Source organism: Vombatus ursinus, unplaced genomic scaffold, assembly GCF_900497805.2.
Source record: "Vombatus ursinus unplaced genomic scaffold, bare-nosed wombat genome assembly UNPS02014802.1, whole genome shotgun sequence".
Taxonomy (NCBI): Eukaryota; Metazoa; Chordata; class Mammalia; order Diprotodontia; family Vombatidae; genus Vombatus; species Vombatus ursinus.
In genome coordinates, this window is record NW_020954580.1 from 19462900 (window position 1) to 19476380 (window position 13481).

A 13481-nucleotide genomic window follows, 5' to 3' on the forward strand; every position below is an offset into this window, starting at 1 on the left:
TAGCCTATGCATATTATATTCCTATAATGAACTTGGAAATGAAATCCAGAAAGCCTATCCACAGATAATGAATTTAAATAAAAGACTTTTGTTTTCTATCTTTTTGGTATGTCACTGTTTTCCTATGACAACTAGTCATTTTCAAAGCTGTTTTTCTGTGCTAGCAGTCATTGAAGTTGTCTCCAAATTTTCAGATAGACTTTGAAAAATTACCCCTCTTAAATCTTCATTTGGATATTAGAAAGTCAGAAATTGATTAGAAACACCAGTTTTCTTAAGATTTGAAGCTCATTTTTGAATTTCTAATACACTTTTCCTTATTGGAGTCAGCACAAATTAATATGACCGCCTTTCTCCTTTCTCAGAAAGACAGAATCTATTGATGTTATGGATGCAGTTGGAAGTAACATTGTAGTCAGCACAAGGACAGGAGAGGTGATGAGGATTTTACCAAAGATGCATGAAGACATCAATGAAGAATGGATCTCTGATAAAACCAGGTGTATATATGCAACTGCACCAATTTTCCTAAAGCCTACTATTGAGGCATACTTTAAGCATACATCTTTAAACCAAGATGTTTGATGTTTACAAAACACCTAAAGGAGGGTGGCTTTTGATTGCCATTAGCTGTCTGCCATATTATTTCCTATGTGGGCTATTGTATAGGAACTGGACAGTTGGCAAAGAATACTATTACAAGGTGCTTTCTAATAGTTGTGGAGAACTAATTTAATCTTAAATTTTTCCATTTGGAAATATGTGATCATACTTTACACTATGTAATATTGATTAAACAGAAATACTAAAGTTAAATATTTGTAAGTAAAGGTGATCACAGAAAAACAAGAAAATGTTCTAACTACCGTGTTAAACATAGTAGCAGTTCATGATTTCATATGCAGTCCTCTTTTTGTATTCTTTGTATAGGGAAATGTTCGTGCTTGTTGACATTTGTCAAATTCATGATAACAGAGGAAAATTCTTCTAAAGCAAAAGTGATCCAAGTTGTTAACATTCACAAAATTTGCCTGCAGTTTAACAGCTGATTTCTTAAGTGTATATTTTCAGAGTTGACTGAACTTTAGAAGATACTAAATTTTAGTTTGAATTTTAATGTTTTAGTAAACAGATATTTTCTGCTATTTGTTAGTCCTTCATTTCCAAAAAATGGGCTACATTGTTAACATTTAGTAGTTCTAAATTGCTTTGGACACTTTAACCAATGCAGTACTTTTGTCACATTTCTTCTGTGAAGTCTTTAAACTTGAATGTTATAGTTGATTCTTGAGGAGAACCCTATAAATAGTATCATTATTGTTGTCCAGGTTTTCCTATGATGGATTGAAACGGCAACGACTTACTGAGCCAATGGTCAGAAATGAAAAAGGGCTTTTAACTTACACTTCATGGGAGGATGCACTCTCTCGTGTAGCTGGAATGGTAAGGAACTTAAAAAAACTCTGGTAACTGTAATTTTTCAAAAGGGACCCACACAAGAATAAGAGAAATGTTCTCTGGTTCCCTGAATTATGTTTCTGATGGACAAGGCTATAGCATTTAAATGGAATTGTCATATGCTTTGGACCACTATTGAGGATTATCCACCCCTTAGTTCAAAACTACTGCCACCTTCTGTCCTACCCATCAAGGTAGCATCATTTTCCTTGGTCTTGACATCACCTTTGTTTCTGATTTTTTTCCCCCAACATTTTAGATATATTTATTTAAAGTTTGTGCAATTTTACATAATAGCACTGACTCCCTGCCATGCTGTGTGTTGAATTTATAATTTACTAACCTTAAAAAGCAGAACTTTGGTCTATTTTTTTTTCTACTAGAAAACATTTCAGCTTTGAACTTTTGAATGATGGCTAGGTTCATTGTTTTTATCTAGCCTATTATAATAGACACTGAGTGTTGACTCATTGATATTATTCTCTTCTATTTCTAGTTACAGACAGTTCAGGGCAATGATGTGGCAGCAATTGCAGGAGGTTTGGTGGATGCAGAAGCCCTCATATCTATCAAAGACTTACTTAATAGAGTAGATTCTGACTCCTTGTGTACTGAAGAAGTCTTCCCTACTGCAGGAGCTGGGTGAGCCAACTTATAAACTAGATATTTTTAAAGGTCTCATGTAGGATCTTTTATGTGTTTTAGTTGTGAATAATTGTAACATAACAAGATAATCCCAAAATCATTTAAATTTGGAAAACCAAGAAAAATACACATAAATACCCACACATATATGCTCCTATAACCATGCTGTCTTTGACAAAGACCCAAGCATAGAGCAGTAGAAGCTTGGATGCTCTAGATGAATACAATACTTGATCAAGACTAATGTAATTTGGAGAACACTTCATGTCTTCTTCACAGGCAGTTCTATTGATTAGATGATGAGCTTTTAAAAATTGATTGTTTTAATCAGTCACAAATTCCCTTCTCCTCATCTTACCACTTCAGTTTCCATAATATTTTATGTATATTGTGTTTCTAGCACAGATTTACGCTCTAACTACTTACTTAATACAACAATTGCTGGTGTAGAGGAGGCAGATGTTGTCCTTTTGGTTGGTACAAATCCACGTTTTGAGGCACCCCTGTTTAATGCTAGACTTCGGAAAAGGTTGGTATTTCCAGAGATATAAAAAGTTTCTGTAAGAAAATTGTTTATATTTCTACACAGACCTGTTTTTGTTATTTATATAAAATCGTGTGTTGGCTTATTCCTAGTATTTAACAGAATGTGCTTTGACATAGTAATGTAAAAGATAAAACAAACTACATGTTTGGATTTGTAAAGATAAACATACCCTGGAAGACTTTTCTACCTTTTCTCATATAATTTGAAAGCTCCTTCATTCTTCCACTGCATTTGGAAGGAGCAGCAGCTTATTTGCTGGAAGTTTATAAATTACACTAGAGCATCTCTGTGAATAGCAGAAGGGGGGATAGGAGAGTGTGGGCAGGGAAAATAGAATAAAACATGCAGATTTTTTTCACTTTTCCTGGTTCCCTCTTGAGAACAGTACTTATGCTTCCATTTGGTTGACATGTTAAATGGTTTGGGTTTAATTGCAGATTCAGGTGTTTTGTTTTTCTGAACATGTAGAATTTTCTGTACATTGATTGGACTAGCAATAATAAAAAAGTTTTAACTGCTTGACTCAAAATTGAAACTTTATTGTGATTTATTGTCTTTGTTATTCCAGCTGGCTTCATAATGACCTAAAGGTGGCCCTTGTAGGCACAAAAGTTGATCTGACATACAGCTATAATCACCTGGGAGATTCTCCAAACATCCTTCAAGAAATTGCTTCAGGAAGCCATCCATTCAGCCAGGTTCTCTTACAGTAATACATTTATTCAGACTTCACACAATAGCCTTAGCAGGCTGTCACATTATATTGGTTAAGACCATAAACCAAGACATCTCTATACCACTGCATTAGCTGGTAAATAGTATGTTTTGAGTACACCTAAGCTTTAGAACATCTTGTCACAAATGCAGATTTTTGTTAGTTTTTTTTAATAGCCCATTTCTTAACATTTCTTATCCTTGGGGGGCAGTGGGTGGGGAGGAGGGGAGTGTGCATATGCATGTGTGTACACCCACGTTAAAGGTGTTCTTGCCTTTGAAATCACTATTTTCATTGTTTCTTTTGTACAGGTCTTGAAAGAGGCCAAAAAACCAATCATAGTTTTAGGCAGCTCAGCACTCCAACGGAGTGATGGAGCTGCAATTTTGGCAACTGTTTCTACCCTTGCACAGAAGATCAGGATAAAGAGAAAAGTTGGTGATGATTGGAAAATTATGAATATCCTCCATAGGTTTGTTGAAAATTTTTACCCATGTTTTAATTCTAGTACTTTCTGTTTTATGGACTGTGTGCAGTATTCAGTTCTTGGATTTGGATACTGTTTACTTATTAATTCAATACTTTTATGAAACAGTAACCATTCCAGTGGATGTTTGGGAAGAAAAATAACATTTTAATTGGTAGCATTTAGGAGAAAAGTCTTTCAAGTAATTAAGTGAGTCAGCATAACGTCAGCACAGTGGTACAATTGGCATTTCCTGCATTGATGAAATGAGAAGAATTGAACTTTTCTCTGTAAGATGGAGGTAAAATCATGAGTTAAATTGTGGGATATTTGTATACTAATTTTCACATTCCCTAAAATAGTAATGAAAAAATGCCTTGGCATTTCCTCTGACCCTCCCTTAAGTGTGAGTTATTTCTATGTGTCACTGCAAAGTGAAGAGAAGTTGTTATTTTTGCCGGTCTCCTTGTCTCCACGTTGCTAGGACTCTGTAAATATTGTACTTTTGTATTGTCCATAACCGACCTCTTTCCTTCTTATACTATCTTATACTATCCTTCTTATACTATCCATTAACTGGGAATTGGAGCAGGGAAAGGTCAAACAGATATGTCAGGAGGCTATGTGTTGATCTACACAAGTTTTGGGAGGAGTGGAGCCAGAAAAAAGGGCACAAAGTCTTTGTAACTTGCTTGACTTAACCTCAACATTCCCTGTTTCTGCTCATGAAGAAAGAAGGGAGGAAGGTCTTTGTAGAGCAACAACATCTATTGAGAGGAGAAGAATGGAAATTGTAGAGTCAGAACTGTCCTGTCCCCTGTTCTCTCCAATTATTTTTTTTGCAGAAGAGCAGCTAGCTTCATTTACAGAGGGTATTCACAACTAAAATTTCTCCCCTTGATTTCCATTTATTAGGAGCTAGGACACAGTTCAGTACAGAACACTTATCACATCATAATATAGGTGTGCCTGGATTTAAGAAAATTTAGTTATATACAGATCAGGGTTTACAAAACAGATAATATAAGTGCTTTATTTCCCTTCTTTTGGATTTATTTTATATTATTTAAGAATCCTTCATTTAAAAAAATAACTCACCTTTAACAAAAACTTCCCCTAATGATTTAAAATCGATTTCTTTTCAGTAACATCGATTATGTAATGAAAAATACATTTCTACATACTAATTCTTAGTAGTAAAGTTTGCAGACAAGTAACAGTAGTCAGTTTTCTGTTCAGTAGATTAGATGATTGATTTTAACTTAAACAACAAACATTTACTAAATATCTGTACAAAGTATACTATACTAGGTGCTGTGAGGGAATAAAGATAAAATAAGGTATGTTCTGTGCCTTCCAGGAACTTAATCTCATGGAGGACTTCAAAAATACACAAGGAATTAATAGATTACTTCAAGCTTAGAGCGTACTACTGTTATACATCATTACTGTCATGTTTGCTGTATCAGAAGCTTAATTGTTTCTGAAATATGGAAGCAATCAGCCAACAAGCATTTATTAAATTCTTTTTTAGCCAAGCACGGTACTAAACACTGGGGACCAGTCCCAGCCCTCAAGGAGATTATGTTTTAATAGTGGAGACATCACATAGTAATTAAAATACACAGAATACTTTACCTTGAGAGAGGGTTGTACTACTATTAGGGGACCAAGAAAGGACTCCCAGAAAGTGGTCTACTCAAGCTGAGGGCTCTGAAAGTCAGAACTTGGGAGGTAGAGCATTCTAGTGGGGCAAAGCCAGAACAGAGGGGCAGAGATGGGAGTTGTAATATTACGTACAAGGAACAGCAGATCAACCAAGTATGGCTGGATCACAGGAATGAGAAGATCGGAAAGGTAGAAGGAGGCTAGTTATGAAGAGCTTTACTCTTAGAGAGTAAAATAGAGTACTTCATATATGATCCTAGGGGTAACGGGAGCCAGGTATGAGGAGGGGAATAACATGGTCACACCTGCCCCAGGAAAATCACTGCCATCTGAGCGAAGGGTGGGTTAGAGCTGAGAGAAACATGAGGCATGGAACACAATTAGGAGCCTGTTGCAAGAGAACAGGTCAGAGGAGATAAGGGCCTGAACTAGGGTGATGGCTGTCTGAGTGGAGAAAAGGAGAGCTAAGGGATGTTGTAAAGGTAGAAAGCATAAGATTTGTCAATAGATGGGTTGTGTAAGGTAAATGGAAGAGAAGCCAAGGGTGACAGTTTGTAAACCTGTGTGACTCGGAAGGATGGTGGCACATTAGACAGTAAGAAAACTCAGAAGAGAGGAGAGTTGGATGTGAGGTGCCTCCTAGATGCCCATTTCAAAGGGTTAGTGATGCTGGACTACAGAGAGATACTTGAACCCATAGGAACTGGTGAGATCACTAAGGAAGAGGGAGAAAAGAGACACTCAGAGTTAGTGTGGCATAACACCAATGAAGAGCTAGCAGAAGATAGAGGACAGTCATGAGGACCCAGAGAGGAAAGAATGTCGTGACCAAAGCTGTGTAGAAGTCAAGAAAGATGAGGATTGAGTAATCAGAAGCTCTTTGAAGAAAGTAGTTTCAGTTGGGTAAAGGATTTAGAAGAGAAGAAATGGAGGCACCCGTTGTAGAAGTCTTTTCAGAGAGTTTGACAGAGAAAAATGTAAGTTCAAGGGAGAATGAGAGAGACATGGCTGTGTTTGTCAGCGTCAGAGAAGGAGCCAGTGATAATGCAAAAACATTTTCTGTAGCTCCAAGTTATTGTTAGCAGTGTGACTTCTTCCTTCATCCTTTGTGGCCCCACATCTTGTCACTGACTTACATTTGTGGGTCTTTCTAAATTTCTTGGTTTCTAAAGTCTAGCCTCTAATCTCAGCGCAAAAGGATAACTATTTTTTAGAAAGAATATGTAATAGAGATATTGTGACATAGTGGTTAGAGAGCCTGCCTTGGAGTCAGAAAGACCTGGGTTCAAGTCCTGCCTTTGACATTTACTGACTGTGTGATCCTGCACAAGTCACAATCTACACCAATGAAATCACAGGTTTGGTTTTCCCTCTCTTCTGTCCTCACCTCTCACACCCCACCAATATATGCGTGTGGTCGTCTTTTTGGTGGAGGCAGTGGAGACAATATATTGTGCCTTTAACAAAAAGGTGGCAGAATTGCACAGAAGTAGAAAGAAACTGACCTCTGGGTATTTAGAGCTCAGACTCTAGTTGTGGCTCTGACACTGATGGCTTTGTCTCCAAGGAAAGGTCCCTTCACTTTTTTGAGGCTCAGTTTCCTCCACTGTGAACTGTAGTTAAGCTAGGCCTGTCTCTAAAATTTTGTCTAATTTCAGAAGCCCTATGAAGGTATATTGAGAATGTGTGACTTCTTGCTATGGTAAATGGGAACCACCCAAAGAGAACATTGCAGTTAAAGATCCTTAGCTAGAGTTCTCTGTAGTATCCTTTGGTAAATATTGTATTGTGAAAAAATGCAGTGGCCCGAGAGCAACAGATCATCACCCAATTGCCAGTGAAGGGATTACAAATGACTTGTTATCTTGGTAATCACTTTTTTGATGTGCAAGAAAAGGAAGAAGGAGCTTTAAAAGTCGTATTGGCATCATTGGATGGAAATGGAAGTAGGTGCTTCTGCAAAGCATATCATTTTAATATAAATTTTTATTGTCATACCACAGGGTGGCAAGCCAGGTAGCTGCTTTGGACCTTGGTTTTAAACCTGGAGTAGAGGCAATTCGGAAGAACCCTCCCAAAATGTTGTTTCTTCTGGGAGCAGATGGAGGTTGTGTTACCCGTTCAGATTTGCCAAAGGATTGCTTCATTGTCTATCAAGGTAACTAGCACTAGTCACATATATTGAAATTGAATAGAAATAGAAGGGAACAATACAATCAGGCAGGGTCCCTCTTGAAATTTATCACCTTTTATTTTAATGTGCCTAAAACTATTTGTTCTTCAATACATTTAGTGAGTTAAATTTATTCCACTTGGCTATTGGGGGATCGGGCTTACTTACGTAAACCTTAATTTTATGATGTTTACAGTTAGTAGCTTCCATAAGAGTAATCACCTGAATATTTATGTGTAAAGTTACTGTGTGCAAATGCTGGAGAAATACAGGGTTTAAGAATAAAGTGTAGACAATAACATCTTGGCAGAAAAATACTAAAAGGAAATTGTTAATATGGCCTGTCTCATTAGACTGTTAGCTTTTAGCTGTTAAGAGCTATTTTGGGAATCTTCTATATAATACCTTAACGTTATGAGTCTTAAAATATTCAGTCAACATAGCTAGAACTTCACCATTGTACCTCAGAGAAATTAATTAACTTTAGGCTTTGTACTTCTTAGGCTTTCATTTTTTTCTTGACCCTCTACAATTTTTTTTTCCTACTAACGTTACTGCAGTTAATCTGTTTTTTGTTATACTACTTTCATTCCCATGCAACTTCGTATAGTTTTGGAATTATATGGAAATATACTGGCTCACCTTGTGTTAACATAAATATTGTATGTTAAAGGCATTCTTTTTAACCACTATATGCTGTAACAACTTATTGTTTCTATATTTCTTTATACCTTCTCTCCTTTTTTTAAACTTTCCTGTGTGTGTATGTGTATATGAATGAATGAATTGGCTTGCCTTTCATGACACTCCTATATTTAGAAAGCTTCTAACTCCCTTCGTATGATTTCTTTCTCAAGGTTTTTATTAATAATTAAGATTGTTGAATTATTTATCTTTATTTTTCTCTTAGTAGTCTTTTCAATCCCATAAATCAACAAGCTATTATTAAGTGCCTACTATGTGAAGGGCACTGTGCTAGGGATATAAAGACAAAAATGAAGAGTCCCTGCCCTCAAGGAGCTTACATTTTGACTGAAGAGACAATATTTACTTTAAAACGTACATAAAGAAGTATATACACACAATCAGTATAGGCCAGTTTGGGTACTGTCAGCTGGGGGGATCAGGAAAGGCTTCATGTAGAAGGTGGATCTTGAGCTGAGTTTTGAAGGAAAAAAGGAATTCTAGGAAAACCAGTGGAAGAGCATGGAAACAGGAGATAGAGTGCCATGTGTGTAGAACAAGAAGGCTAATTTGATTATATGGCAGAGTGCTAGAAGGGGATGATTTATAAAAAGTCTGGAAAGGTAAATTAGAGCCAAGTACTTAAAGGGCTTTTGGGGCCAAACTGAGTTTATATTTTATCCCACAGCTAATAAGAGACCATTGAGTCAGAGAATGACATGATAAGACCTGTTCTTTAGGAAGATCACTTTAGCATCTGTGGCACTGGGAGGATCTTGGGGTAGAGAGAACAATTTACTGCCATAATTTAGGCAACAAATGATGAATGCTTGAACAAGGAAGGTGGTCACAGGAAGAGAGAGAAGTGAATGGATGTCAAAGAGCAATCGGCAAGATCTGACTTCTGATTGGATTGGATGGGTTGAGGGAGAGTGAGGAGTGGAGGATAATTTTTAGGTTGCCTGAGTTCCTGGAAGGAAAGTGGTGTCCTTAATAAAAACGGGGATATTTACATGTTTTCTCTTTTGTAGTATACTAACTACTTTTATCTAACTTGCCCATTTTTCACTGGTATTTTCCACCTCTTTTTATCACTAAGCAAGAAGAGAAAAGAGTGGCTTTTCCATTTCGTTCTACCCATTCTTTGGACTTTAATTATACTTCATCTGCTTAGCATATTTGTGTTGCAGTATAGTTCCCTTCAGTAACTTTATATAAAGTCCTGTTCAGGATGGATTCTTGTGGAGGAGATTTATACATTGGTTGGGGGTTAGGCTTGATCCTTTGTAAAGTCCCCTTCAACTCCTAAGATTCTGGCGTTAATAAGATTTTGAACCAGAGAATCACTTATACCTGTGTTGCAGATGGACCTATCTTCTATCTACAGCATACTTTAAGTTTATACCCCATTTTCATTTGTTCATTCAAAAAACTCTGTGCTAAGGAAAATACAAGCTTTAAATAAAATAGTATTATCTAAGCCAGGGGTGGGGAACCTGAGGCCTTGAGGCTACGTGTGGCCCTCTATGTCCTCAAGTGTGGCCCTTCGACTGAATCCAAACTTCATAAAACAAATCCTTGATAAAAGGAATCAGAAATCCTGAGTTCAAATCTTGTCCCACTGTCATTTACCTTTATGATTTAACTTCTTTGGGCCTTGGTTTCCTCATCTGGAAAATAAGAGGGTTGGACTAGGTGCCCTCTTAGGTCCCATCTAATCCAGCATCCTCTCTGCCTCAGGAAAGTACCCTTTACAATTTAAGGTCTATAAATGAATTGGGTTTTTTTTTAACCTATGTCAAGGAGTGATTTTTTTTTTCCTACTCAAAATGAAATTTATTTATTTGGCGAGGCGAGTGGGATGAAGTGACTTGGCCGGGGTCCCACTGCTAGTAAGTTATGTCAAGTGTCTGATCTGAGACTGGATTTGAACTCGGGTCCTCCTGACTCCAGGGCCGGTGCTCTATCCACTGTGCTACCTAACTGTCTCATCAAAATGAAATTTAGAACATAATAGCCAAGTTCTCGTTTTTTCTGCTTGAAAAACCCTAATGCATTATATCAAAATATTTTTTATTTAAACTTATTTTCTGTTTTCATTTTTTTGGCAGGACATCATGGTGATGTGGGAGCTCCTATAGCTGATGTCATACTCCCAGGAGCAGCTTACACAGAAAAGTCTGCTACTTATGTCAATACGGAGGGCAGAGCTCAGCAGACTAAAGTAGCAGTGACACCTCCTGGCATGGCAAGAGAAGACTGGAAAATTATCCGGGCTCTCTCCGAGGTATGATTTTTAAGACATTTCAAAGTGAGATTGCTAACCAGGGCTTTGCATATGCGTGTTCATCAGGTGAGAATGATTTTCAAAGAAGTCTAAGATGAAAGTCTGAAATCACTATGAAATGCTCCTCTAATGTAAAAAGTGTTCTCAGAGCCTGAACATTCAGAATTGGTGTTCTCATTATTCTTTTTTTCTTTCCTTTTTGTTAAAGACATATACAGCACTGGTGAGGTTTTCCAAAGACAGCAAAATAATGTCACTGGGTCTCCATTTGCTTTTATTATGAAAAAATATCTATAGTGAAACAGAAAATTTTAATTTCTACGTGATTATTGTAGGTGATTAATCGCCAGGGTGAGCAGATGTTTGTTCAAATTTAACTTTAATAATTCATTTCCTTTTTTAAAAAATTTTATGCCATTTGTCTTTTAAATATTAGTCATTTTTAATACACCCTTCTTATCCAGTCTATGGACCTTCTAAAAAAAAGACTCCCCTCTAAAAAAAGTTGAGCAAAATCAATATGTCAACTGCATCTGAAAGTACATGCAACATTCTGCACCTGCTGCCCTTCCTGCCTCTCCAACTATCACTTATTTCTAAATGAATTCATATTTAAAGGCATGTTGTCTGTGGATGTTACACTCAAGATGAAACAATCAACTGAAAAAACAGCAGAAAGTGAAGAGAGCCCTGATCCTGGGGTCACAGCAGCTGGCTCTGCCATTGACTAGCTGTGTTTGAGTGGGCAGATCATTCAGCTTTTCTGAAGTTCAGTTTCCTCATCTGAAAATGGGCCTAATAATTTTGATACCTGTCTCACAGTGATTTATGATTTATGATATCACAAATTCCTATAAAAATTTATGGCTCTGAGAACTAGTGGTTAAAGAGTTGATAGCTAAAGTAAAGGCATAACAAGCGTTTTGTCCGTGCCAAAAAAAAAAAAAAGTTGATAGCTAATGGACACAAATACCGAATTATATTTTGTGTTAAATAAAATTAAAAGTCTTTTCATTTTTGTCAGCATCATAATGGAATTTTTCTTTCCGTCCGGATGATTTCTAGATAGCTGGTATGACTCTTCCTTACGAGACGCTGGATCAGGTGAGGAGTCGATTGGAAGAGGTGTCCCCTAACCTGGTCCGATACGATGATGTAGAGGGAGCTAATTATTTCCAAGAAGCAAGTGAGCTAGCCAAGGTGAGAAATGCTTGCCCTGAATGTTGTTTGTCTGTTTCTTTGTGCATTTATTTTTTAACATACGTCAGATTGTGCGGCGGTCCTATATTTCTTCTTGTTCTCGCTTCTTTTTGTAGCTAGTGAACGAACAGCTGCTTGCTCAGCCTCTTGTTCCGCCTCAGCTCACGATAAAAGACTTCTACATGACAGGTATGTCCTTCTACCTTTGATTGGTCAGGAGAGCGACTGGTAGCTGTAAATTTTAAAGTGGTTCTAGAAAACGAGGAAAATACTTGAATATTAGAAGTTATTCATTGGTCTTTTCAGTCAGTAAAATGTCTTTGAATCACAGGTTTAAAATGTAAAATTTAAGGTAATATTTTTGGAGTAACTACTGGGCAAGTTTTTTGGAACTTTACAATAAAGTAAAGTGAATTAAGGGACATTTGTTTTTCAATAAAATGTTAAGGAACATAGGTAAAAATCTAAACAGATCCCAGGAACCAAATCACCATAATGAGTGGCCACCAGAATTTCTGCTTACTCTATATATGATCTAGGAAGTAAGTACCCTGGTCAGATCTACTTAGCTTTACATATTCCCAGAGAATCTTTCAAGATCCTGCTCTATACCCCTGGTGACCCTAATTTAGGTCTCTGAGGTTGGGAACCAATGTCTTGTGGTAACATTCGAAAACCGAAAACTTATATGACTTCTAGATCCAAACTAAATTTGTTGTGCCCTGTATTAAGTGAGATGTCTTAAATACATTGAAGGTCAAAATATTAGAGAAGTAGATCAAGTATCTAGGGCAAAGATAGTAGTATTGGGTCATTGTGATTGATTGCTTATCTGATAGCATTATGAAAATATATTTAAATATATAATAATATATGTATTTTAAAAATAAATGTGTATATAAATATTATATTTAAATAAGGAATTATCTGATAAACTCCATATCTTCAAAATATATTGGTTGACATTTTAACCTCATAGTGTGCATATTACATTGACCCCACTTTAACTTTTTTCATTTAAAAGTAAATAAATAAAATCTTTTCTCAATATTTTCACAGATCCTATTAGCAGAGCATCACAGACAATGGCCAAGTGTGTGAAAGCTGTAACTGAGGGTGCTCAGGCAGTAGAGGAGCCGTCCATATGCTGAAACATTACACTCAATGAATGGAAACCCAGTTTTGCTGCAAATAGCTAACAAAGACAAAATTATGTTGTGATGATCCCTTAGAGGTTCATCACTCTATAAAAACAGTCTGAATAATGTAATATTTAAAGTTGTATACACCAGTGCTTACTTGAAAATTATATTCAACAAAGAGCTTACTGTATCGAGAAACATTTATTCATTTGAAATGTTCGAGTTGTGTACAAACGTTGTTAATTACATGGTTTATTAAATACAAATATGGATATACTTTTGTGTGAGCACAAAGATTTAATAGGAAGTCTTTGTAAAAGCAAATACAAAGAAAATTCTGAAAATGAGAACTGAAAAGTTTTTGTTTTATCTTCATGTGTCCGTTAAATTTATTACAGGGATAAAATGTGGGGGCAAAAGTTAAAAATCATCTCTTTCTAGGGCTAGGAACTTTACCTTGTAGCAAAAAATATTTTAGCGTACTGTCATTTTTAGA

At 36.4% G+C, this 13481-nt stretch overlaps 1 protein-coding gene across 1 annotated transcript in view; it reads left to right on the plus strand.

Annotated features, from left to right (window-relative positions):
• NDUFS1 (NADH:ubiquinone oxidoreductase core subunit S1) overlaps nucleotides 1-13257 on the plus strand; it is a 32760-nt gene extending 19503 nt beyond the window's left edge. The window contains exons 9-19 of the mRNA XM_027873798.1: nucleotides 366-500; nucleotides 1329-1443; nucleotides 1955-2100; nucleotides 2504-2632; nucleotides 3219-3348; nucleotides 3677-3837; nucleotides 7503-7657; nucleotides 10468-10643; nucleotides 11709-11843; nucleotides 11960-12032; nucleotides 12903-13257. Of these exons, the coding sequence (XP_027729599.1) occupies nucleotides 366-500; nucleotides 1329-1443; nucleotides 1955-2100; nucleotides 2504-2632; nucleotides 3219-3348; nucleotides 3677-3837; nucleotides 7503-7657; nucleotides 10468-10643; nucleotides 11709-11843; nucleotides 11960-12032; nucleotides 12903-12994 (1447 nt within the window). The 3' untranslated portion in view covers nucleotides 12995-13257. The remainder of the gene's footprint in view (nucleotides 1-365; nucleotides 501-1328; nucleotides 1444-1954; nucleotides 2101-2503; nucleotides 2633-3218; nucleotides 3349-3676; nucleotides 3838-7502; nucleotides 7658-10467; nucleotides 10644-11708; nucleotides 11844-11959; nucleotides 12033-12902) is intronic.
• Nucleotides 13258-13481: the final 224 nt, after the last annotated feature.